Genomic DNA, 25,206 nt, shown 5'->3' with positions numbered 1-25,206 from the left:
AGGTTAAAGACACCCTTACCGCTGTGAGCAAGAGGAAAAACTTTATCTGCCGTAGGTGCCCGTTATTCCACTCCCTTTCGGCCTTACCCCAAGGCTAAAGGAGGAAAATGTGGTTCCGCAAATCTCGAAAGTTTTCTCTCAACAGCAGGAAGATTCCCCTTCCAGAGGCAGAGGGCGGGAAATTTTTCAGGAGGCGCCGTCCCAGAGGCGGCAGAGGGCCCGCAATTCTGGAGACCGCGAGTCCTTTCGTGGCTCTTCAGCCTCCCACACGTCATGAGGGATTGCCCGGCTGTGCTGCTCGGAGCCAGTCGGGTGTCGTTGCCAAGCACCTAAAAGCCTGGGAGTCAATCACTCAGGACAGATGGGTGCTTCGGATCATTGCGGAGGTTACACCATCCCATTCACATACTCGCCCCCACCGTCCAAAAGAATCCCGGACCCACCACCCAGTCAAAGGGAAATGGCAGCCGCAGAAGCTTTAAAGCTGCTAGAAAAAGGAGTCATCCAACCGGTCCCCACAGACCAGATCGGATCAGGAAATTACTCCAGGTTCTTTTAGTGCCAAAAGACAGGGGACCTGAGACCAATATTGGATCTCAGCAGACTGAACCAATCCGTCCACGAAATCCAAATTCCGAATGGTCACGTTACAATCCATTCTCCCACTGTTGGAGAAGGATGTTTGGATGTGCTCCATAGACCTCAAGGACGCCTATTATCACATACCGATACATCAGGCGTCCAGGAGGTATCTGCGCTTCAGCCTGGGAGTCAGTCATTACCAATTTTGCGCTCTGCCCTTTGGTCTCACCACAGCCCCCAGGGTGTTCACCAAGTGTTTGGCAGTAGTGACGGCTCACCTGAGAAGTCTTGGATTCCAAGTGTTTCCCTATCTGGACGACTGGCTCCTGACTGCAACCACCAGGCATCTACTAATGGACAACCTCAAAGCCACCATCTCCCTGGGTGTTACCCTGGGGATTACATTCAATTGGTCAAAGTCTGTCTTGCTGCCCTCTCAACGCATAAGGTTCATAGGAGCAGAGATAGATTCAAGATTGATGCGCGTCTTTCTTCCTGCCGAAAGGATCCAAACTTTACAGGGCCAAGTTCAAGCTCTAATCTCGAGATCCAAAGCCCCAGCCAGGATGGTTCTACAAGTTCTAGGCTCAATGTCTGCCACGGTTCTTTTAGTTCCTCTGGCAAGATTGCACATGAGGATTCTTCAGTGGCTATTGTCAACGCAATGGTCCTTTCAGGATCTTCCCCTCAATCATCACATCATGATTACGGAAATATGCAAAAGGGACCTTCGCTGGTGGCTTCAGACATCCAATTTGGATCAAGGAAACCCCTTTGTTCTTCCCTCTCCAGTGGTTACCCTGACGACAGATGCCTCCCAGATAGGGTGGGGGGGGCATTGTCTGGGCAGGCTAGTTCAGGGCTCCTGTCTTCCAGGCGAAGCTCTTCTCCACATCAATGTGTTGGAGATGAGGGCTGTACTTCTATCCCTACAAGCCTTACACAAGTTTCTTCCTCAGGGCATCATCGCCATCCACACAGACAACATGTCGGTGGTCTGGTATCTGAACAAACAAGGAGGGACCAGATCTTACCCCTTTGCAGAGAGGCCATGAGAGTGTGGGAATGGGCTGTAGCTACCAACCGCTTCTTGGTAGCGACCCACATTCGGGAAAATCAAATATATTGGCAGACAAATTGAGCAGGACAATTCTCTCTCCTCACGAGTGGTCTCTAAACCAAACAGTAGCAGCTCAGGTTTTCAGGAGATGGGGGACGCCGTGCTGCGACCTATTTGCAACTCCACTAAACACCAAGTGCAAAGGTTCTTCTCCTTGATTCCACATCAGGGAGTACCAGCTATGGATGCTCTAGCACAACCTTGGCCAACAGGGCTACTTTATGCCTTTCCTCCGATTCCACTTCTCTCCAAAGTCATTCAAAAAGCTTCTCAATTGGGGTCCACAATGATACTGATTGCCCCATACTGGCCTCGTCAGGTATGGTTTCCTTACCTGAAGAAGCATGCGTGGGCGATCCGTGGACTTTAGACCTAATTCCGGACCTGCTAATTCATCAGTCGGGACATCAGCATCAGTCCCTTTGATCTTTGAAGTTGACAGCTTGGCTCCTCCACTTCCGACTTTAGTCAGAAGTCACACATTAGACCCGGAAGTTGTTCACATTTTATCTTGCCCACAAACCCACCACTAACAAATTGTACCTCAGTAAGTGGAAGAGGTTTGCTATCTGGGCTCAACTCAAGGGCTTAGACCCTATCACTGCTCCTATCCCAGAGGTTTTGAAATTCTTAACATCCCTGTTTAATCAAGGATCTTCTGTCTCTACTATTAAAGTCCAACTAGCGGCTATCTCTAAATTCCACGAATCCATGGATCCTCCATTGATGAGCAGCAGACTATGCAAAACTTTCATTAAAGGTGCGGGCCTGTTAAGACCCCCAGTTTTTCATCCTGCACCTCCGTGGGATCTTGATTTGGTGCTTGGCATTAACATCTTCCCCTTTCGAACCAGCTGCTACATGTGAGCTAAAATATCTGTCTTGGAAAACTGCCTTCTTAGTTGCAATTACTTCTGCAAGAAGAGTTTCAGAGCTTCAAGCCCTGTCTATTAAACCACCGTACTTGATTTTCCACAAGGATAGAGTATCACTTAGGCCTAATCCATCCTTTGTCCCAAAGGTTTGTTCTAGTTTCTGTCTCCAACAATCTCTGGAACTACCAGTTTTCTTCCCAAAATTCTCCAATGAAGCAGAATACACTCTCCATAAATTGGATGTTCACAGGCAATTACGCTTCTATTTAGACAGGACTCAGCAACTTCGTAAGTCAGACCAGTTGTTTGTGTCCTTCTCAGATAATAAATTGGGCCAAACCATCACAAAAGCTACTATCTCCAAATGGATCAGAGATTGTATAACTCAGGCTTATTCTTCTTCGAATAAGCAACTTACAACATCCATCAAAGCTCATTCTACCAGGGCTATGGCTACTTCTATAGCTTTTCATTCCAAGCTCGCTATATCGGAAATTTGTGCTGCGGCTACTTGGACCAATCCGCACACTTTCATTTCCCACTACAAATTGGATGTGGCATCTAGAGGACGAGCTTCATTTGGTTCCACGGTACTCAGGAGTGTTTTCCAGTGAGCCACCCAGGATTCAGGTGCTAGGGGCTGTCCCATCAGTCAGAATGTAGGCGAGATAGGATCACATAACATCTTTTAGTTATGTACTCACCATAACTTCAGATGTTTGGGATCCATCTCGCCTACATTCCTAAAACCCACCCTCCTTCCCCTGCCTTGGAGATCAGAAGAGATTGAACGGTTTTGAGTTCTACTGTTTATCTTGTTTCATCTGACGATGTTATATAAGCAAGGCGTGCATGTGTGCATGTATGCGGACAAACTAGATCTGGGGGACTGGTAGTGGTGCATCCTGGGATATAGTAAGCTCAGCCAATAAGAGACTTCGCTCTTTGGCATAAGCGTGCCGAGTCGGAGCCGAGGGATCGGCTCCGAACCCATCAGTCAGAATGTAGGCGAGATGGATCCCAAACATCTGAAGTTATGGTGAGTACATAACTAAAAGTTATATTGAATAATGGCTTAATAATTTAGTTACATGATGTATTCATTAGCTATGTGCCGGCTTTTTAAGGACAGCCTTGTATGATGCATTTTACTGTGATGAAGCCCAACAGAATGATGGGTGAAAGCGCTTAGATTGTTTTATGTCTTTCAATAAATGGCTTGTGTGCTCCTTGACAGTGTCGTGGATTTATCTTTACTAATTGGTCAGTTTTAGTTCTTAGTGGTGTTTAACTCAAAAAAACAAGCCACCCTGGTGGAATCACAAAATCAATAAGCTGTATAACAGAAGGAAGAAAATCATGACAAAAATTAAGAGGTGCCGTACCCAGCAGGGTAAAAGCACTCTCACAAAACTAAACAAACAACTCAGAGGACAAATAAAGTCTATCAAAGCGAAATTTGAGGTAAATTTGGCCTCCCAGGCCAAGGACAACCACAAGTCATTCTTTAGCTATGTCTGCAACCTCAAAGGCAATGCACAATTGTGTGCAAATCTATTTATAAATGGTGCCACCTATAGTGAGCCATTAGATATAGAAAACGTACGGGCCAATAAATTCAGCTCCAAATTTACACCTGTCTCCCTCTCAACCTTCCCTCAGGAAATACTATCAAATATAACTCCCCCAGCTATCACAAGGAAACAGGTCCTTAATGCTCACTCTAAGTCCAAGAACACTGCATCAGTGGGCCCAGATAATATCCCAGGATGCCTTCTAAATTGCATGAATGACCTCTCAGGTCATCTGGAATTGCTGTTTAACTGTAGCCTCCAAACAGGCTTCATGCCTCATGAATGGATAACAGCAACAGTCATTCGTCTGCACAAAGGTGGGCCATCTACAGAACCTGGAAACTACAGACCCATAAGTCTCACTAGTCTTAGTGATATAGTAAATCTCCAGATACTGGACCCAAACCAGTTTGGTTTTAAGGGCAGGTCATGCCTACTCAACCTGGTGGACGTCTTTGAGAAGGTCATCAAAGCAGTGGATGAAGGCAAAATGGTTCACACTGCCTACCTTGACCTGATCAAGACATTTGACACAATACCCCTCTCGAGCATTGTTAACAAACTCAAGAGATTAGGTACAAACCTGTATGTCACCCATTGGATAGCCAACTGGCTCACAGACAGGACCCAGGAAGTTAGAACTGGGGAGTCCATCTCTGCAAAGAGGCCAGTCACAAGTGAAGTCCCTCAGGGATTGGTCCTTGGACTGCTCCATTTTGGCATTGACTTCTCTGAAGTAAAGGCTAATGTCAATGATCTCTGGCTGACTAAATTTACAGACGATTGCAAATCAGGAGCTGTATTGAATCCCAGATTGACACAAATTTTCTCCTAGAAGGGCTCACACAGACAAACAGCTAGTGTCAGAGACATGGACTAAAACTAAACACCAAGAAATGCATAATAGTATCCTTCGGGAAGTCATCCACCCCTTGTAACTATCATTTTGACAACACAGCCCTTAGAGCTGATGCAGTATTCATGGACATAGGGACAGATATAGACAGTAATCTAGCCTTTAACCATCACTTATCTACAGTAGTGAGAAAATCATTCTGTGTTACACAACTTATAAACAAAGGTATGACATCAAAGTCCAAGGAAGTCATTGTCCCACTGTATTCGGCATTCATCAGACCTATCATTGAGTACAGTGCCCCCTTTGGTATGTACCTAACCAGGCATATCCAACAATTGGAACGTACACAGAGGTTCCTCATTAAAAGAATACAGGGTGTAAGTAAAATGCCCTATGCAGACTGCCTCAGGGCCCTATCCCTGCATTCTTTCTCCTACAGGCTTTTGAGGGGAACTATGCCTGGCATACAGGGCATTGTCAGACCCCACTCTGATGGACCTCCTGCATATCCACAAAACAAACAACACCAGAATTACCTGTTTTAAAGACTTAAACCTTGACTTGGATATAAATAGGACCTGCTGAAGAGACAGGTATGTATCCCAGAGACTAGCTAGTCTCTGGAACAGGCTCCCCATCTATGTGAAGCAGAGTTCCTCCCTTACCCAATTCAAGTGTAACTTGGACAGTTGGATGGGGAACAAGAAATTCATCCCTGGTTCGGCACCTATGCCTCTAATGGACACAGGCAACCTGTAAATGGTTCATCTCCCAAGCCCCTGCTTACACTTATCAAGGATAACAGAGCTTGTCAGAGATTTGTGATGCATGGATAGGCTTAAAAAGGTCCTTGTGGTCGTTAGCTTAGTAAACACCTATAAACCTATATCCTATGTATATATAACATAAGCACATACAAATGCTGACAATGTAGTGGAAGCATTTGTAAGTTTGTTAAGCTGGTTGAAATGATCCTTCTCAGACTTTTTAGTCACACTGTTTGCTGCAAAAGCAAGAAGAAATACTATATTTATAAACAGTTTTTAAAAAAAAAAACTATCATCTAGCATGTTTTGAGGAGTGGGAAGAAACTGGAGTTTGTTGAAAAAGCCCACACAAACGTGAGGAGAGTAAGAACAGTCTCTGAAATGATGGCTGAATCCTGGAATCCTAGAGTTGTGTGGGAGAACTCTTAATGACTAAGTCACTGCACTGCTCTTATTTAACTTCTGGTAGTATAAAAGTAACGCTTCAAAGGTTTGTACGTGTGAGATACAGTATTCTGTTTAAGTGACAATGTGTATCTTAATTCTTGTTTCTACCTACTGCTTGGAAATTGGTGCAAAACAGATAATAGTGTTTGACAGCAGATGTTAGACTACCTTGAGGTATATAACATCTCATAAAGGGTTTATACTAGAAAGTGAGTTACATTTCCATTACTGTATCTCTGTTGTAATGAGAAGTAAATATTTTAATTGTTAAACATTTCACTAAATGTCAGTACTGTAGCACTTTCTCCATGTTGCAAGTTACTCGTTTGTGCTACTCACTGTCTTAGTCTCAGTAATTAGAATTTAGTAGTTTGTATTTGCAATGAGTATTTTAGATCTTTCAGGTTTTATTTTTAGCTGACAAGACTTCACTAAAGAGTAGGTATACTGAAGAAAACTGTCTACAATTCAGTCTAGTAATTTTCTGATTTTTTTTTTTTTAAGATTACAGCTGCTGTAACAAATTATGTTACTGATAAACTGGGCAAGAAGTTTGTAGAACCACCTCCATTTGATCTTGCAAAAAGTTATTTAGATTCAAATGCAACAATCCCTCTGATTTTTGTACTTTCTCCTGGAGCTGATCCTATGGCCAGTAAGTAAACTTCTTAATCTGTTTTTTATATTTATTTATTTTAATTACTCTTTAGACAGCTAATTGCACTAATATAATGCAACATGTTATGGTTTTGGTTCCTAAAGCCTGAATGTTTCAGTGAAAGCTATACAAATATTTGTACTGACATTCCTGTTACTATGATTACTACCAGAAGCAGGGATTAATTAACAGTAAAAGGTGAGGCGCTGATACCCGAGGATAAGGCATGGTTAGTCACAGAGTGCTGCTGCTATTGGGGATAGTTATGATAGTATTCTGATCAGTCACCCGATGCCACACTCCCAAGATGTGATTTATGAAAACAAATGATTACATACTTCATTTATTTGGATGACTTCAATAGTGCACCATGGATTTCCTTTGCAGAAATCTTACAGACAGGCAGACAGACTGTGGAGCACGTGGGATGTATGCTGACACATCAAGTAGGCTGCTCCACATAGACATCAGTCGCCATCATGAAAGTTAGAGCAGTGTAATTGCTAACTGCTAACATACCAAAGGGTAAGAATTTGGTGGTGAGAGGTTAATCATTATCCCTCTGGTTAGAGGGTTACAAACAATGACTGCAGATTCACTGGGGAGGAGGGAGATACAGGTCACGGATTGGTGTGGAAGGCAGCAGGATATTGATTTCCTGACATTTCTATTTGAGGGTGTTACATGCCAGTCACTTCCAAGCTGGATGTAGCAGGCAGAAAGGAGTCTACTCAGTACCACAAAGAAAGGGGTTAGCATTACTGTTTGTGGAGTGCTTCTCCCACTAGCTGTTTTCAGCAGATAGCACCAGATTCAGGACAGGAACTTCATTCATAGCGGCGTTTCTCAAGAGTCACCGGGTACCACTGTTGCCCATCACTTTGAGTCCCTTCCATTTTCCCAGCAGAACAGCACCAGTCTGTGGAGCCTGGTGACAGAGTATTTTATGATTCAGGAGGAAGCAGTTTGCTAAACAGCTTAACAAGGCTTATAATACTAGTAAGTCTTCTAGGCCGAGACTGCTCGGTCTCAAGTTACACTGCATTGAAACTGCCTCACTAAGTATGTAAAGCTTAAAATAAACTTCTTACTGTGTTAATCAGAGAGGGAAGGATGAACTTAAGCTTCTTTACCTCAGGAGCTATAAATGATTTGGAACGGTGATATTCTACTGAATTACTGCTGAAATATTAGATTTAACTTCTTCTTCTTCTTGATTGTTTTTTTTTCTTAAAATGAATGTTTAAATGATATTGATGCTATCAACAAACAAAACAAATGGATAACAGTGCAACATTCAGAAGGTGTATACAGTAGCTTTCCTGCTCATCTAAATAACATTAGATAAACAAAATAAGAAAATGTTATAATAGTCATTCCATCATTGCATATCAAGCTTTCTACACTGCCAGGTGCACTATTTATGACTGTACCTCTGTACTTCACTTTTTCAATCTTAAGTATTTTCTTCCAGTGCACTTAAATCACTGCCATGATGGTAGCAATCATCAATCTTTTGGATAAATTAGTGGTTTCTGCAAGGTAATACATAGAAGTGTTTGTACTAATAAGCAAGAAAAGGTATTTTATCTATTGGGTAGTGGAAGTCTAAGGATTCAACTGATACTGTCTGAGATGATATACTGTTTTATTATTACTTCTGAACAGTCTCATAGTGTGTGAAATGTATCTGCTTTCTCTGGACTGTGCTGACAATACCAATCAGAGTATTGCAGGCCCTTATTCTTCAGTTTTACTGGAAGCTGTTGCCACTGATTATTTCAATTTTAGTACATGCTACTGGGGGTGAGTGGATATCTGTCATCTGAATCCTTTTGCAGAACTTAAGCAGAAGAAAAATTCTCTCCAACATTATTTCCAATTTGAGTTTCCGTTGTGACATTTTCATAAGCGTATCCACAATATCTGTAGGTGGATGGGTTTGAGCTTAAGTCCTAAGTAGAGTATTTGTTGAACTGAAGCATCCAAACTTACTAAGCCAATACTTCTGGAGTAGGACAGTACAGCATCTTTTTATAATAGGAAACAGCTGCAAATTCTACTATGATGCCCCGCCACTGGACCAGTAATCAAGGAGCCTCAATCATCACCACTGGCACCAGTGGGAGACGTACACTTGGAGGATGACAAGGTACACAGACAGTATTTTCAGAACAGATGCAGCACTTTGCATCAAGTGCAATTTCCCTTAAGAGCACATAGAGACCACAGTCAGTCCAGGGCTGGTTTCCCCCTCTTTCTCCAGATCCTCAATAAGACTCCCCACTGACACAACTATAGAGTTAAGATCTTAGCTGAATGGCCAAGCCAAGACCTGCAGCACCCTCTCTGTCCAACCAGAGCTTTGTGTCCCTGCCCAAGTAGTTTGACCAAGAGCAAGGCCCTACACAGTGTCACCAAATAAATATGCAAGCACTCTCAGAGCTTAAATATCTCTACACAGATCAGCCACAATGAAAGGTTTAATATATGTAATAATAAATAATAAAAGAACAAGACAATATATATTCACAGTGACATCAGAGTTCAAAATCATAAGAAATATTTAAAACAACATTGCAGGACAATCTCAAATAAATAAAGAAAAATATCTTAACTAAGCTTTGAAATATTCCTGACTATGTTCAAGAGAATTATACTGTTCCCTAGAATCTTACTTCATCAGAGAAAGGCAGATATGTAGTGAATGGTTCTTGTAGTTGTTGTCAGGTCCAAGACAGAATGCAGAATGCTGTGTCTCTCTAAGAGACTTCTTAAATTAATATTTCAAACATTACTCCTGGGATAGCTTGTACAATGACATACTTTCTTGTCATCTGACTCTATCCGAGGTGAAACCCCCACTACTGGAAGCTAGCAGTATTTAGCATCTACCTGTGAAAATACATAGACCTCAGATTTTTGCAGATGCTGGAAGTCATAAAACAATTGTAGTAATTAGTTCACTCCGAAGACAATACAGAAACCTTCTCAGTACAGACCTGTGTCTCTTGCTGCCATAAAGTAATTTAATTTCAGCTATTTTTCTTACGTTAACCTCCTGTATTCCAGCTTCCACTGTTAAAATATATACTAAACAGTTACAACAGTGCATGTACATTTCTGTTCTCTTCTAGCAGGGCATTCTGTGAATACATTTCAAGCACAAGCACTCTACAAAATATTTTCCCAGCACAAACACTTATACAGAGCAGGCTGATATACACATGACATACAATTCTAATACATTTGTAACACAAACATCTTATATAAATCATGTTGATATTCACAAATGACCTATAAATATTTACAAAATTCCAGATAGCTCTGCAGGCATTATCTCCCCTTGTCACATCCACAAACACTGAATTTTCATTTCTGGTATTTGATTCTGAATTCCCACAAGTTATTTAAATATATTATCTTTATAGTCCCAGAGATGTGATAAACCCTTTATTGATCCATTCTGTCCAGTAAATGGTTTAACTGTCTACCTTTAGTGTTGAAGAGACACAGATTTGATGCAGGATCTGCAACACTGTTTTAGATTTATGTCTGAAATTGCCAAATCATTTTCCAACCACCTGAGTCCCAGACTTTAACAGTTTTAGGACTTTTAATATCTTGATAAATAGTCATCAGTTCAAGTAATAACCAGCATATCTCAACTGTCCGGAGTTTTGCAGAATGTCCAGATTTTTTTGCCTCATTTTTTGGCCTGTTCCTCATAAAATTTGTGTTTTTCTGGCAAATCACCGAGAATAGAAGTCACTAAATAATGGCATGCATTTGAGTTCCAGACTTTATATCCTCCAGAAAATGCATGCTAATACATGGGTGGCGCAGTGGTGCAGCGGTTAACGCTGTCGCCTCACAGCAAGAGGTTCTCCATTTCGATTCTCGACTGGGGTGCCTTCTGTGCAGAGTTTGCATGTTCTCCCTGCGTTTGCGTGGGTTTCCTCCGGGCACTCCGATTTCCTCCCACATTCTAAAGACATACATCTGGAGCATTTCTCCCTGGGCCTCCGCTGAAAACAGGATCTGTGGAACCTAGTCGGACTTTCCCGGTCAACAGATGTTAAATAAATAAATAAAATAAAAATAAATAAATAATACAAATCCTGCTATTCTACCAAATTTTCTAAGTTTATAAAAGCAACATTTAAAATGTGCTCTTATTTTTGGGCCTTTGTCCCCCATTATTTTAGGCATTATCCAGATTTCCTTCACTAAAAGATTGAGAGGTATGATGGCCAGATATGTTTAGATTTAGATCTTGTTTTTAGATATTGCTGTTTTTAATGGGAAAAGACTGGACCGGTCTGTCTTTTCTTTTGCCATGGGATAAACCACTTCTTATGACTAATTCTAAGTAGTGATCCATTCCATAAGATGTCTACAGTATATGTCTGCAGCCATTTTATATAGTTAGTAAAAAAAACATATATGGCAAATGTCTAAGAAAAGAACCTTGAAAAGTAGTAATGTCTTAATAGCCAATCTTTTTCTTAAGAAGTAGAGAGATAATTTTTTCAATGTATTAATTTTGTCTTTAGTTTCCACCGAAGGATGGTTGGCATTTAACTCTAGTATTCTATAATGACTGATAACTCCATTCCTAAATATGTGCATTCTGATTCTATAGAAAGTAGAAGCCTTTTGGGGGGGTTAGAAATTGGTTCCTACATGTTTTATTAAGATTGCTTATGCTGGATTCACTTAAGTTGAAAGTTAAGCCTGAAGAGAGAAAATCACCTGCATTTTGTTGAGAAGTGCAGGTCCTTTGCAAGCTGCATAAAGCATACCACACAGTCAACTGTAAAGTGTGATGATAACAGATTATCTGAATCAGGTATAGGGATGCCCATAGTGTAAGTTCTTTATTATGATCAACTTTTGATCCCACCACCAACACAAACAGTAAAAGGGAGAGTGGGCATCCTTGATGTGTGCTCTTGGTACTAATGACAGGATGAGAATGTATTCCAGTGGTGGCAGTCTGAGCTATGGCAGCTGCAAGTAACTTGCATTATTAATGTAGACAAGTAGGATTCCCATACATTTCATTATTGTTCATAAGAAAATCCACTGTATCAAATACATTCTGAAAAGTCAACAGTATGGCTGCAATTGGTATTCTGATATGCAGTGCCATCATATTCAACCCAGATCTGTCTTTTACAAACTTCTAATGTTTCACTGAAACTAAATAAGCAGTTTTAGTTTTCAGTCCCTCAGCCAAAATCTTGACAACCATTTTCATTTCCATTTAAAGAAATCTATTTGAAATTATTTGGTTTCACTTTATCTTTACCTCATTTACAAAACATGAGAATTTTGCTAGTGTTGCATTCCTTGGGAGATAAGCCTTTTGCTTTCCTTGCCCAAATAGTTTCACTAATGGATGTGCTAGATGTTCATCATTAGATCACTGCTGCAGTAACCTAAGCTGTATGAGACATATACTGTCAAGGAATGTATGACTGACTAACTTCCAAAGATTTAGGTCATCTTCCTGTGCACTAAACACTGTACAGCTTGAGTAGAGTGGTATAAACTTATTTGTTAGGGTGCCACACCTTCATAATTTTCTTGACATCAACAAGCACTCTCTTCTGTGGGCATTGAGTGATCAAACGTCAGCTAGCACTTCTACAAACCTGGGCAGATAAGTACCCTGTTGGACAGTACTTTCTAATTTTACCACTTTCTGTGCAAACGTCTTAACAGTCAAAATTTGTGATTTTGCTGGTTGTCACCAAAACTTTTACATCAACACTGATTTTTTTTTAGTCAGGAGATAAGACCAACTTACCACAACTCCAATACCTGCTTGTCAGACACTTTTTTTTACCAGAAAAAATGACCTAGGTCTCAGATCCTTGGTTTTTATTTCCCTGATCTGAAGAGAAAAATAGTAAGGGAGGCTTTGGTCTTGACAATGGCTTTGTCTTCACCTCAGACACTGATGAGTGACTCTGATGTGGACATATCAAGTTCCTCAGACCGCACATCTGTTTCCCTTGGTCTCTGTGGTGCTGCACCCCTGGAAGCTAAAAGACAAAAAGACAAATGCATTCTGTGCAGCTGTTTGGCTGTCATCTTCAGGTAAGGGAAAAACACGCATTAGCATCAGAGGAGGGAGCGGATGTTGTTCCTTTGCGAAGCTGCACTGGTTCATAGGTTCATAGATAAGTACTAGGCTATCTGCCCAAGGGCATTTATAAGCCTAGCCAGAGTGTGTTGGCTTTTGCCACCTCCTTAGATTAGTTCCCTGTGCCTCTGACCAGCAGAGCCATTAGTTCCCTGCGCCTCTGTCCAGCAATGTCACTGCAGTGATCCCCAGTGTAAATTTTCTGTTTCCCATCCACACGTCAAGGTTTCTCTTGAAGAATGCTAGTGATGGGCTCTGCTTGATGTATATTGGAATCTTGTTCCAAAGCATGGGGAGTCTCTGGGTCAGGAATCTATCCCTCCAGCATGTCCTATTTATCGTTGTGGTAAGGTTTATATCCCTAGAGCATTTGGCTCTCAGGGATTTGTTTTTTTTTTTTTTTTTTAGGTGGAGCATATCCATCAATTCTGGGTTGGACATGGCCTTGTATGTCAAACAGAGATCACCTCTGAGTAAGCAGTATGCAACCGAGTACAGCTGGAGTTTCTTTAGTTGGGCTGCATAAGTCATCTGTTTGAGGCCAGTAATCCTCTTGGTGAGGTACTTTTGTGGTCTTTCTAGCTGTTGCAGGTGTCTTGTAAGGTACATCCCAAATGGGGCATTGTTTTCTATAATGGGTCTAATAAGTGATGAGCAGAGAGCCACAATAACCTCCCTTGTTCTGGATGAGAACTCTTTTGAGATTAGGTGGGCCACATAGAAGGATTTTCTAACCACCTTGGCAATATGATTATCAAAGGAGAGATTGCTATCTACTTGGGTCCCCAGAGCCCTTATTACTTTTTCTGTATTTAGGGGACTACCACCTATGTGGTAGTTCACAGGTGCTTTGTTTTTTCCAAAGTGGATGACTATGCACTTTTTGGCATTCATCTTGAGGCCATGATTTTGACACCAGGTATCCGTCTCAGTGAGACCCTTCTGGAGGGTGTCTGTATCAGCCGGCGAATCAGTTATGGCTCCTTGTTTGCAGTCGTCTGCGAACTTGGTCAGCCAAAGTCCTCCTGTGCTTGCCTGTACCTCTGAGAAGTATATACCAAACAGGAGGGGTCCTAGGACTGAGCCCTGGGGGATGCCACTTGTAACCAGTTTAGAGTCGGACTTAGCGTCTGCAACTCTCACCGTGTGGGTTCTGTCCGTGAGCCAATTTGCAACCCATCTCGTGACGTAGGGGTTAATGTTCAGGTTGGTGAGTTTGTCTATAATACCAGAATGGGAAATGGTGTTGAATGCCTTTGTGAGGTCTAGGTAGGCTGTGTGGACCTCCTTACCCTCATCTAATGCCTTGGTAACTGTCTCAAAAAAGTCCACCAGGTTTAGGAGGCATGATCTGCCCTTAACAAAGCCAAACTGGGTGGGGTCCAAAGTTTGAAGATTCCCAATGTCTCTGTTAATGAGTTCCATGATGATGCGCTCCATAGCCTTGCAGTCCAGGCTAGTCAGGATAATAGAGCGATAGTTCCCGGGGTGCTGTGCACCACTCTGTGGGTACATAGCCTGTAGAGAGGCTGAGTTTGAACAGTGTGTTTAGGTGAGGGGTTAGTTCACTTTGGAGCTCTTTTAAGACACAGCCTGGGACACCGTCCGGTCCCATTGAGGCTGTGTTTTTAACTTTGGATAGGGCTGTTTTAACCTGTGTGTTGGTGATTGCCAGGGCCTTACATTCTTCTGGTATGGTTATGGGCCCTTTAGTGGGTGAGAGGGGTGTGAAGTTTGCACTGAACCTGTCTGCCAAAATGTTGGCAATATCAGTCGGTTCAGTGTATTTTGTGCCATTCTGCACCAACTCAGCACAGATCTGGGAGTTTCCACTTAGGTTCTCGACATAGATAAAGAGCGCTTTGTGGTTATCTTTGGAGTCCTTGGCAATTTTTCTTTCGAAGCTAGCCTTGGATGATTTAATGAGGAATTGTAGTTTCTTGCTGATACTGATCAGGGATGTCTTTCCTTCTAGGGATTTTGCTCTTATCTGTACTAGTTTCCTCCTTCTATTGTAGAGCCTGTTTATGGCAGGGGTCCACCAGACTGGTTTCCTTTTCTTAGAGGAGTGAGTCTTGGTTTTACTTGGGATAGCGAGATCCATGCATTCCTGCAGATGATAATAGAGTGCCTTTGTATAAGTTTCAGCAGCTTGGACAGTATTGTCCATTGGCATGGGGGCTGTGAACCTTTCTACCTTGGTCTTAACCAATGTGAAGTTTGCTTTTGAAAAGTTGTTCACGGTGGTTTCCTTGATTGGGTTTGGGGGCGGAATGTGACTATCCAGAATGATTAGTCTATGGTCTGATCTAACCAGTGAGAGGTTGACGTCAGGTGTGGAACACCGGTCGCCCATGTTGGTGATGACCAGGTCCAATATGTTGTTCCCTCTGGTGGGAGTGTTGACCAGTTGATCCAGGGTGTTCAAGTTTATAAATTCTAGGAAGCATTGGGCAAGGGAGTTAGTACTTGAGTAGTTCTCCCAGTTAATGTTTGGGTAGTTGAAATCACCCAGTATTAGGGTGTTTGGTATGACCTTCATGTTTCCCATTGTCTCCAGAAATGCGGAATTGGGGTCCTGGGTCATGGTGGGTGAGCTGTAGAAAGCTACAATTTGGATTGCAGTTTTGCCTGTTGTTAGTAGCACTTGGATGATCTCTGATGCATCGTGCTGCACCACTAACCTGGAGGGTGTGAGTATCCTTGATGAATATGGATACACCCCCACCTTTTGTGTTTTGGTCTGGGTTCTGTGGCTGAAAGGTATGGTATGAGTTACAGCCTGGTAGTGCTGGGGTGCTCTCTGGAGCCTTAAACCAGGTTTCTGTTACTGCACAGATATCGATGTTCTCCATACTGAGGAGTGCCTCGAGTGCATGCATTTTGAGGTTTAGAATTCTGGCGTTGAGTAGCATTACCATCAGTTTTTGGTTACTTGTGCTTTTTACAGTGGTGAGTTTATCTTTTGAGCCTTGCCTAAAAAAGGCACTATGGGGGCGACAAGAGCCATTGCCAGTATTCGAAAGCCTAAGGTGACATATGCAAGCCATCTCTTGTGAACCAATGTGGCTTGCTGAGCATGTCATCCCAGACAGACAGATACTGGATCCCCTTTGAATGACACCAGAAACTTAGCCAATTGTTGAAGTTGATCATTTTTTTCTTTATACTGTGGCATCATTCTTGGTGAGGGTATGATGCTACTCAGAGTCAGGGTCATACCTGCCTGGGCTACATGATCAAAGAGCTTTTCCATGTCTCTTTTCATGTAGTCCAGGGAGGTACATCTCAGGTCAGTCACACCAACATGTACAATGACAGAGTCGTATTTGTACTTGTTCTGGAGTGACCTGAGTGCTTGTGTTATGAGGCGGATCCTGGCGCCCGACAGGCAGCTAACTGTAACCTTCTCCTTGTCCAGCCTAGTAAGTGGGACATCAGTGTGCCTGACTATAGAGTCGCCTGTCACTAGTGTGTTGGGTAAGTTATTTTGCCTTAAGGGCTGTGATTGTGTGGCATACTGATTATGTGAAGTATGTGTTTCATTGTGGTGATGGGTTGTGGAGGTTGCTTGGATGTCTGCTTTGGAGGTCTCTGTTGCTTTTGCAGATTTTTATTTATAGCCTCCGAGTATGTTTTCGTGTATTTACGTGTGTTATTTGCCTGTGTTGGTTTGTTAGATCTATGTGAGACTGGTGGTGTGTTGCAAGTATTACCCTTCTTCTCTTGACAGTCAGTTACAGTCTGTGGTTGAGAGAGCTTTGCCTCCAGTCTGGCTGTATAATTGCATCTCTCGCATATTTTAGTGTTTGGTGGTAGGAGGAGAGGGTTGTATGTGTACCTGAGGCAGTTGTAACATTGCCTCAAAATGCCAAGATTCACCAGTTGGACTGGAGAGTACACCGGAAACTACCCTTTGGACATGACTGAATAGGTAGAGTGAGCTGTTTTTCTGATTGACTGGTGTGGATGAATAGAGAGCCTTGTCCTTCTGGACAGTATAAGGGGGGGCTAGTGCTAGGGGTATTTAGTGCTTGTTATGAGTTTTAAGCAAGTGCTGGGCTGTAAAATGAATGGTTTGAGTGCTAAAGTTGAAGGTTTGTCTAGTTCTAAGGGAAAAACTGAAGAGTAGACTTCGTGGAGTCGGGAATAGTTTAACCCTACCTAACCGGTGCTGCCCAGCGAGCAAAACCGTGCAAATGCGGTTTTTATATCAGAAAGATTAAAGAGATAGAAATTAGCCCAAAATGGCCAATAAAACTACAGTTTCTGGGTAGAAACCACTCCTCCAAGGGCAGGTAGGCTGTTCAGAGCTCCCCACTCTCACTGGTGAACAAAGAAACTTCCTTTTTGCCCAAGAAAGGTATAGCCAAACACAGAAGCTTAAACACAGTCCAAGTATCAGCAGGTATCTGAAACTGGACTTTTCTAGATTAGTAATGCTGGAAAATAGCAAGATTTTTTTTTTGTTTTTTTTTTCAAGAAAACCGTAGAAACAAATGCGAAAACACTTTTGTAGTGCAGTAATGGCTGTTGCACTTGAGTGGGAAGCCAGTAACAGTTAAAAATACAATTTACAACAAAAAACGAATTTTAAAGTGCAAGCACAAATAAATGCAATTTCAGTGTAAAATGAGTGTTCTGAGAAGCAATAAATGCCAGAAAATGAGTGTTTAGGCAGAAATAGCAATAAGCAACAAGAACCCCCCCCCAAAAAAAATGGTACTTAAACACTCCAAAGTCTCTCCTTTTGTCTCTCTGGCATTGTAGGTGTCTGCAGGAGCTTATACAAACACAAAATCTGTGGAAATGTGTTTTTTATATCAGAAAGATTAAAGAGAGAGAAATTAGCCCAAAATGGCCAACAAAACTACAGTTTCTGGGCAGAAACCACTCCTCCAAGGGCAGGTAGGCTGTTCAGAGCTCCCCACTCTCACTGGTGAACAAGGAAACTTACTTTTTGCCCAGGTACGGTATGGCCAAAAGCAGAAGCTTAAGCACAGTCCAGGTATCAGCCGGTATCTGAAACTGGACTTTTCTAGCTTAGTAAGGTGGGAAAATAGCAATATTTTTTTGTTATTCTTTCAAGAAAACAGTAGAAACAAATGCAGAAACACTTTTGTAGTGCAGTAATGGCTGTTGCACTTGAGTGGGAAGCCAGTAACAGTTAAAAATTCAATTTACAACAAAAAACTAATTTTAAAGTGCAGGCACAAATAAATGCAATTTCAGTGTAAAGTGAGTGTTCTGAGAAGCAATAAATGCCAGAAAACGAGTGTTTAGGCGGAAATAGCAATAAGCAACAAGAAAAACCAAAAAAAAAAAAAGGTACTTAAACACTCCAAAGTCTCTCATTTTGTCTCTCTGGCATTGTAGGTCTCTGTGGGACACCTGGGCAGGATCTGCTGGGCTTATACAAACACAATATCCGCGAAAATGTGTTTTTTATATCAGAAAGATTAAAGAGAGAGAAATTAGCCCAAAATGACCAATAAAACTACAGTTTTTGGACGGAAACCACTCCTCCAAGGGTAGGTAGGCTGTTCAGAACTCCCCACTCTCACTGGTAAACAAGGAAACTTCCTTTTTGCCTAAGTACAGTATGGCCCAAAACAGAAGCTTAAACATAGTCCAGGTATCAGCAGGTATCTGAAACTGGACTTTTCTAGCTTAGTATGATGGGAAAATAGCAAGATTTTTTTTTTCCAAGAAAACAGTAGAAACAAATGCAAAAACACTTTTATAGTGCAGTAATGGCTGTCACACTTGAGTGGGAAGCCAGTAAAACTTAAAAATACAATTTATGACAAAAAAATGAATTTTAAAGTGCAGGCACAAATAAATGCAATTTCAGTGTAAAATGAGCGTTCTGAAAAGCAATAAACGCCAGAAAACGAGCGTTTAGGCAGAAATAGCAATAAGCAACAAGAAAATACAAAAAAATGGTACTTAAACACTCCAAAGTCTCTCCTTTTGTCTCTCTGGCATTGTAGGTCTCTACAGGACACTTGGGCAGGATCTGCTGAGCTTATACAAACACAAAAACCACACAAATGCATTTTTTTTATATCAGAAACATTAAAGAGATAGAAATTAGCCCAAAATGGCCAATAAAACTACAGTTTCTGGGCAGAAAGCACTCCTCCAAGGGAAGGTAGGCTGTTCAGAGCTCCCTACTCTCACTGGTGAACAAAGAAACTTCTTTTTTGCCCAAGTAAGGTATGGCCAAACATAGAAGCTTAAGCACAGTCCAGGTATCAGCAGGTATATGAAACTGGACTTTTCTAGCTTAGTAAGGCAGGAAAATAGCAAGATTTTTTGTTTTTTTGTTTTTTTTTTCAAGAAAACAGTAGAATCAAATGCAGAAACACTTTTATAGTGCAGCAATGGCTGTCATACTTGAGTGGGAAGCCAGTGACAGTTAAAAATGCAATTTACAACAAAAAATGAATTTTAAAGTGCAGAGACAAATAAATGCAATTTCAGTGTAAAATGAGCGTTCTGAGAAGCAATTAATGCCAGAAAATGAGCATTTAGATGGAAATAGCAATAAGCAACAAGAACAACAAAACAAAAATGGTACTTAAACACCCCAAAGTCTCTCCTTTTGTCTCTCTGGCATTGTAGATCTCTGCAGGACACCTGGGCAGGATCTGCTGAGCTGATACAAACACAAAAACCACACAAATGCTTTTTTTATATCAGAAAGATTAAAGAGATAGAAATTAGCCCAAAATGGCCAATAAAACTACAGTTTCTGGGTAGAAACCACTCTTCCAAGGGCAGGTAGGCTGTTCAGAGCTCCCCACTCTCACCGGGGAACAAAGAAACTTCCTTTTTGCCCATGTAAGGTATGGCCAAACACAGAAGCTTAAACACAGTCCAGGTATCAGCAGGTATCTGAAACTGGACTTTTCTAACTTAGTAAGGTGGGAAAATAGCAAGTTGTTTTGTTTTTTTTTCAAGAAAACAGTAGAAACAAATGCAAAAACACTTTTATAGTGTAGTAATGACTGTCGCACTTGAGTGGGAAGCCAGTAACAATTAAAAATACAATTTACAACAAAAATGCTAGAAAATGAGCATTTAGGCGGAAATAGCAATAAGCAACAAGAAAAAACTGAAAAATGGTACTTAAACACTCCAAAGTCTTTCCTTTTGTGTCTCTGGCGTTGTTGGGCTCTGCAGGACACCTGGGCCGGATCTGCTGATCTTATGATTCCCCAAAAAGGACCATTCTTCTGGGTATTATTTATTTCTGGAGGGTTTCCCAGGAAAAAGAAACAAAGTTAGTCATTTTTCTTAACATCTTTCCCTGCCACCTAGGCCAGCTAAGGAGGATCGACTAGGTTTTGCTAAAGGATTATTTAAAATTGTTCAGTCTTTTGCATTCTGAATCTTCTTGTCATTTAAAAAGGAAATGCTTTTCTTCTCTCTCATATTCTGAGTCTCTGTCTGAGGGACACGATTAGAGTTAGACTGTGTTTCTCAAGTCCCTAATCCACAAAATTGGGAATCTGACACTGAGACAAGTTTTTCTACAGATTCCCCACTGGAAAAGTTGTCTTTTTTGATACCATTACCAGAATGAAAAGAATGAAATAGTTATTTCATTATGAACAAAAAGGAATACAGGAGTCCCAGCAAATGTTTTATAATTTGCATCAGGTGAATTTTCCTAATCTTGATGTTATTCATCCTGTTTTCCAGCCTTAGAGGATACTTTCCTTGCAACTAGCAGTTTTCCTTAAAGTCAGCCACCTGCCACCCAAAAGTCTAATAATTTATATAAGGTCCCCAGTCCCATTTCTTTTTTCAAACTATAGTTCAGACACTGCAATCATTTCTCTGAAAAAAAATATCTTTTGCTAAACATCTTATGGCAGCTAACTCTATTCCTTCTTATAAAGATGGGAAAGCCTTGGTTAAGTTTGGGATGAAACTTTGTAGTTCTTCCATCTTAGCCTTTAGAATAGTGAGCTATCAGTGTCATATGGCTTTCCTTTTACACAGCTGTGTTAGAAATGCTACATCTAAAGAAATCCCAATCCCTCCGCCCCACACGTTCCAGAGACCTCAACCTCATTACCACAATCAACAGAACATGCTGTAGGGACAGGTTCATAACCCAGAGACTGCCCATGCTATGGAATAGAGTAGCCATACATTTCAAACAGAGCACCTCTCTGGCCCTCTTCAAGAGAAATCTTGATGAGTGGATGGGAAATAGAAAATTCACCCCGGGGATCACTCCAGTGGCTCTACTCGACAGAGGCACTGGAAACTAAGGTTGGGTGGCACATTGCCAGGGTAATCCTATGGGCTAGGCTTGTAAAAGCTCCAGGGCCGTTAGCCTAGTATACACCTATGAACCTATTAGGAAGTTAATTGCTGATCTTCCTTCTTCAGAGACTAGGATATTTCTGAACTCTTTAGCTGTTTTTATGAAACTGTTGATGCAGTCTCTGGACTGGGTCAATGATGAGAAGATTTGTTCATAAATTCATAGGTAGGTACTAGGCTATCTGCCCAAAGGCATTTATAAGCCTAGCCAGAATGTGTTGGCTTTCGCCGCCCCCTTAGATTAGTTCCCTGTGCCTCTGCCCAGCAGAGCCAGTGAAGTGATCCCCAAGGTAAACCTTCTGTCTTCTGTGTTCCAAGAATTTACCAGAAATGTCAAAGCTAAGCTCCTGAATTCTTCCACAGATAAAGAGATATCATTTGGCCCTTCTTTTTGATGAAAGCAAAGAGTTAATTCAGGGGTTATGCAGACTGTTCAAACCTCTACACCAAAATATAACAGACACTTTTTTCCAGTCCATGTTCCTTTATAAGAAACAGAATAAATAATCCCAGCAAAGCACAGGCAAACAGAAATTTCAGAAAGGAATTCCAGAGGGGTATAAAAAAGAAGGGAGGGTCCTCTCAAAACCAAGAACAGTCTAAGAGAACAAACTGACTATATGCCCCGTCATCTTTCCCTCACCCATCTTGGCAATCCAGTAAAGACTTTCCAAAACCTAGGTTTTTGTTTCCCACTACAGTACCAGAGAACTTCAGATAGTTGGGTTTTGAGAAACATTCAAAAAGGCTACAGCTAACAGTGAGCTTCCTTTCTCATTTCCAAAGGACTCCTCTGCATCCATCCAAGCTATACTACTTGCTTCCTCTTATTCCAGATCAAATACTATGTCAGGAAATTATAGAACCTTTTCCCTGGATTAAGTATTTTTTTTTTCTGGCACCAAAGAAAGACAGAATCTGGAGACCTGTCATAGACCTTTCTTTTCTAAAACTCCACATCAAAATTCTAAAATGTTCTGTCTACAGCCACTGTTACCTCATATTTCACCTCTTAGTTTTCTAGTAACTTTAATTTTAAAAGATGTGCATCATCACTTTCAAATTCGCAAAATTTTCAGATTTTTTTTTATGTTTTTCTTTGGATGGCTCACATTTTCAATTTTCAGCTTTACCGTTTGGGTTCTCAACAGCTTCAAGAGTGTTTACAAAATGTCTGGCTGCTGTAATAGCACATTGAGTCATAACATCCAGGAAAATGTGACATGGCTTTAAATAGAGATGAGAAGCACCACCTGTACAAGATCAGCCTGACAAGCATAAGAAAGTACAGTTGTGTACCTACCATAAATGTAGATGTTTGAGTGTATTCACTGTTGCAGTCATTACACTTGGGTTATCCTGCTGGCAGGCCTCCCACAGTCGGCCCGAATTCCAAAGTCCTGGTCCAGCGTCGGTTGCTGTCACCTCTTCCCTAACGTCTGTGCGACAGGGGTATATAAGATGCAGCCAACGCCATTGTCTTCAGTTTTTCTTGCCCCAGATGTTAGGTGCCCCCAAAAGGGTAGGCTAAAAACATTGCTTATAAAAGGCATACAGTAAAATAAACAATACCTTCATCTACAAGCAAATACACCACATAGGTTGTATAGAATAGAGAAGTACAGATAAATCCCAGCAAAGAAAGGGGGATGGTGGGTGGGTAACCTGGACTGCAACAGTGAATACACTTGAACATCTACATTTATGGTAGGTACACAACTGTACTATGTTCATCGTGTTTCACTGTTGCAGTCATTACACTTGGGTTGAATCCCAAAGCTGAGGTTGGGCAGCTGGGTGTAAATAGAATTAGGAGTGGCTATGAGGCCCTGCAGAACTGCAGTGGCAAAGCCTGCTCTGGATTTAGAGTAAAGAGGCAAGTGGTAGTGCTTGGTAAAAGTGTGCACTGAACTCCAAGTTGCAGCCTCCAAAATTTCCTTGGTTGGTACTCCTCTGAGAAAGACTGCTGATGTGGCTGCTGCCCTGGTCGAATGTGGCCTAATGTCCTTAGGCACTGATTTGCCATGCTGTGCATAGCAGAAACGAATGCAGTGTCCTATCCTTTTTGAAATAGTCTGCTTTGGGATAGCCTTTCCTTGTGATCCTGCAGCATATGCCACAAAAAGTTGCTCAGTCTTTCTGAAAGCGCTTTAGTTTTGTCCAAGTAGAAGCGTGTATGTCCAAAGAATACAGAAGTCTCTCCCCTTTATTCTGGGGATTTGGATAAAAAGTAGGCAAATGAATGGTTTGGTTAAGAGCCACACTGGATACTACCTTTGGCATAAATGTTGGGTTTGTCCTTAGTGAAACCCTGTCCGGATGGAAAATGATAAAAGGTTCCACTGCCATTAATGCCTGTAACTCTGAGACTCTTCTTGCTGAAGTTATTGCTAGGAGCAGAGCTGTTTTCCATGATAAGAATTTTATCTCAGCTGTACTGGCTGGCTCAAAAGGAGGCAGTGTGAGCTTTTCCAAGACAAAATTGAGGTCCCAGGTAGGTATTGGTGCTCTCCTTGGGGGTCTTATGTTTTTGGCCCCTCTGAGGTACTGCCTTAGCAGTGGATGTGAAAAAATAGGAGGTTCCGTATTGTAATGAGCTGAAATGGCAGAGGCATGGATCTTAATTGATGAGAAGGATAGACCTTTGTCCAGCATCTCAGTTAGGTATTGTAAAATCTGAGGAATATTTGGAACAAGCGGTTCAATTCCTTGTGCCTGATTCCAAGCACAGAATCTCTTCCATTTTTCTGCATAAGATTTTCTGGTGCTGGGCCTCCTGGTTTCCAAAATGACATCCATAACTGCTTTAGAGAGAGGTGTGTTCTGAGTGGTTATATTATTCGCCATGCAGCCAGATTTAAGGTTCTGATTTGGCTGTGCAGGATCTGATTGTTTTGTTGGGTCAGAAGATGAGGAATTTGAGGTAAAGCCCAGGCTGGGCCTTGAGACAAGCTCTTTAGGATTGGGCACCAGTGCTGGCGTGGCCAGTCTGGGGCAATCAGAATTATTTTTGGCTTCTCTTGTCTGACCTTTAGGAATACATTGGGGAGGAGAGGCAGTGGTGGAAAGGCATAAACTGCCAGGGTTTTCCAGCTGAATGATAGAGCATCCACCTTCCATGCTTGTGTATGATAAGTCCTTGTGCAGAATCTCTGTAGTTGGCAGTTGTGTGGGGAGGCAAATAGATCTATGTCTGGGCATCCCCATTTCCTTGTTATCATGCTGAAGACTTGTGGATCTAGTTTCCACTCGTGAGGGTCCATGAGGTTTCTCCTTAGTTCATCTGCCAGAGTATCTGTCTTTCCTGGCAAGAATTGTGCCTGCAGATGTACTTGATAGGTCAATGCTGTGTTCCATAAAGTCATGGCTTGCCTGCATAGGGGGTAGGAATGTGTGCCCCCTTGCTTGTTTATGTACCACATGACTGTAGTATTGTCCGTCTTTAGCAATAGTTGTCCTGGATGGAGTAGATCCTTGAAGGCTGTCAGGGCATTCTGTACAGCTAGCATCTCTTTTTGATTGATATGAAGATGCATTTGGCTTGCGGGCCATGTGCCCTGAATACATTTTCCCGCCATGTGTGCCCCCCAGGCATAATCCGATGCATCTGCTGTTAGTGTCTGCCTGACTGTGGGTAAAGTGAATGGCTGTCCCTTGTTGTGGTGACAGGCCAGTGCCCACCATCGAAACTCTTGTTGCAGGCAGGGAATGAGAGTAATTATTGTTTCCAGGCTGTGGCAATGTTGAGTCCAAACACTTTTTAGATACCATTGTAGCTTCCTCATATGCAGTCTTGCATATGGAACTAGCAGGATGCAGGATGCCAT

At 41.8% G+C, this 25,206-nt stretch overlaps 1 protein-coding gene across 1 annotated transcript in view; it reads left to right on the top strand.

Moving 5' to 3' along the window:
- Window positions 1–25,206, top strand: part of DNAH12 (dynein axonemal heavy chain 12) — a 4,520,724-nt gene that overhangs the window by 3,962,748 nt on the left and 532,770 nt on the right. The window contains exon 60 of the mRNA XM_044078497.1: window positions 6,729–6,879. Within this exon, the coding sequence (XP_043934432.1) occupies window positions 6,729–6,879 (151 nt within the window). The remainder of the gene's footprint in view (window positions 1–6,728; window positions 6,880–25,206) is intronic.

The sequence above is a fragment of the Protopterus annectens genome, chromosome 7.part1 (genome assembly GCF_019279795.1).
Source record: "Protopterus annectens isolate FY-2018-M chromosome 7.part1, PAN1.0, whole genome shotgun sequence".
Lineage (NCBI taxonomy): Eukaryota > Metazoa > Chordata > Ceratodontiformes > Protopteridae > Protopterus > Protopterus annectens.
Note: the sequence above shows the minus strand (reverse complement) of the source record. Positions and strands in the feature narration are given on the sequence as shown.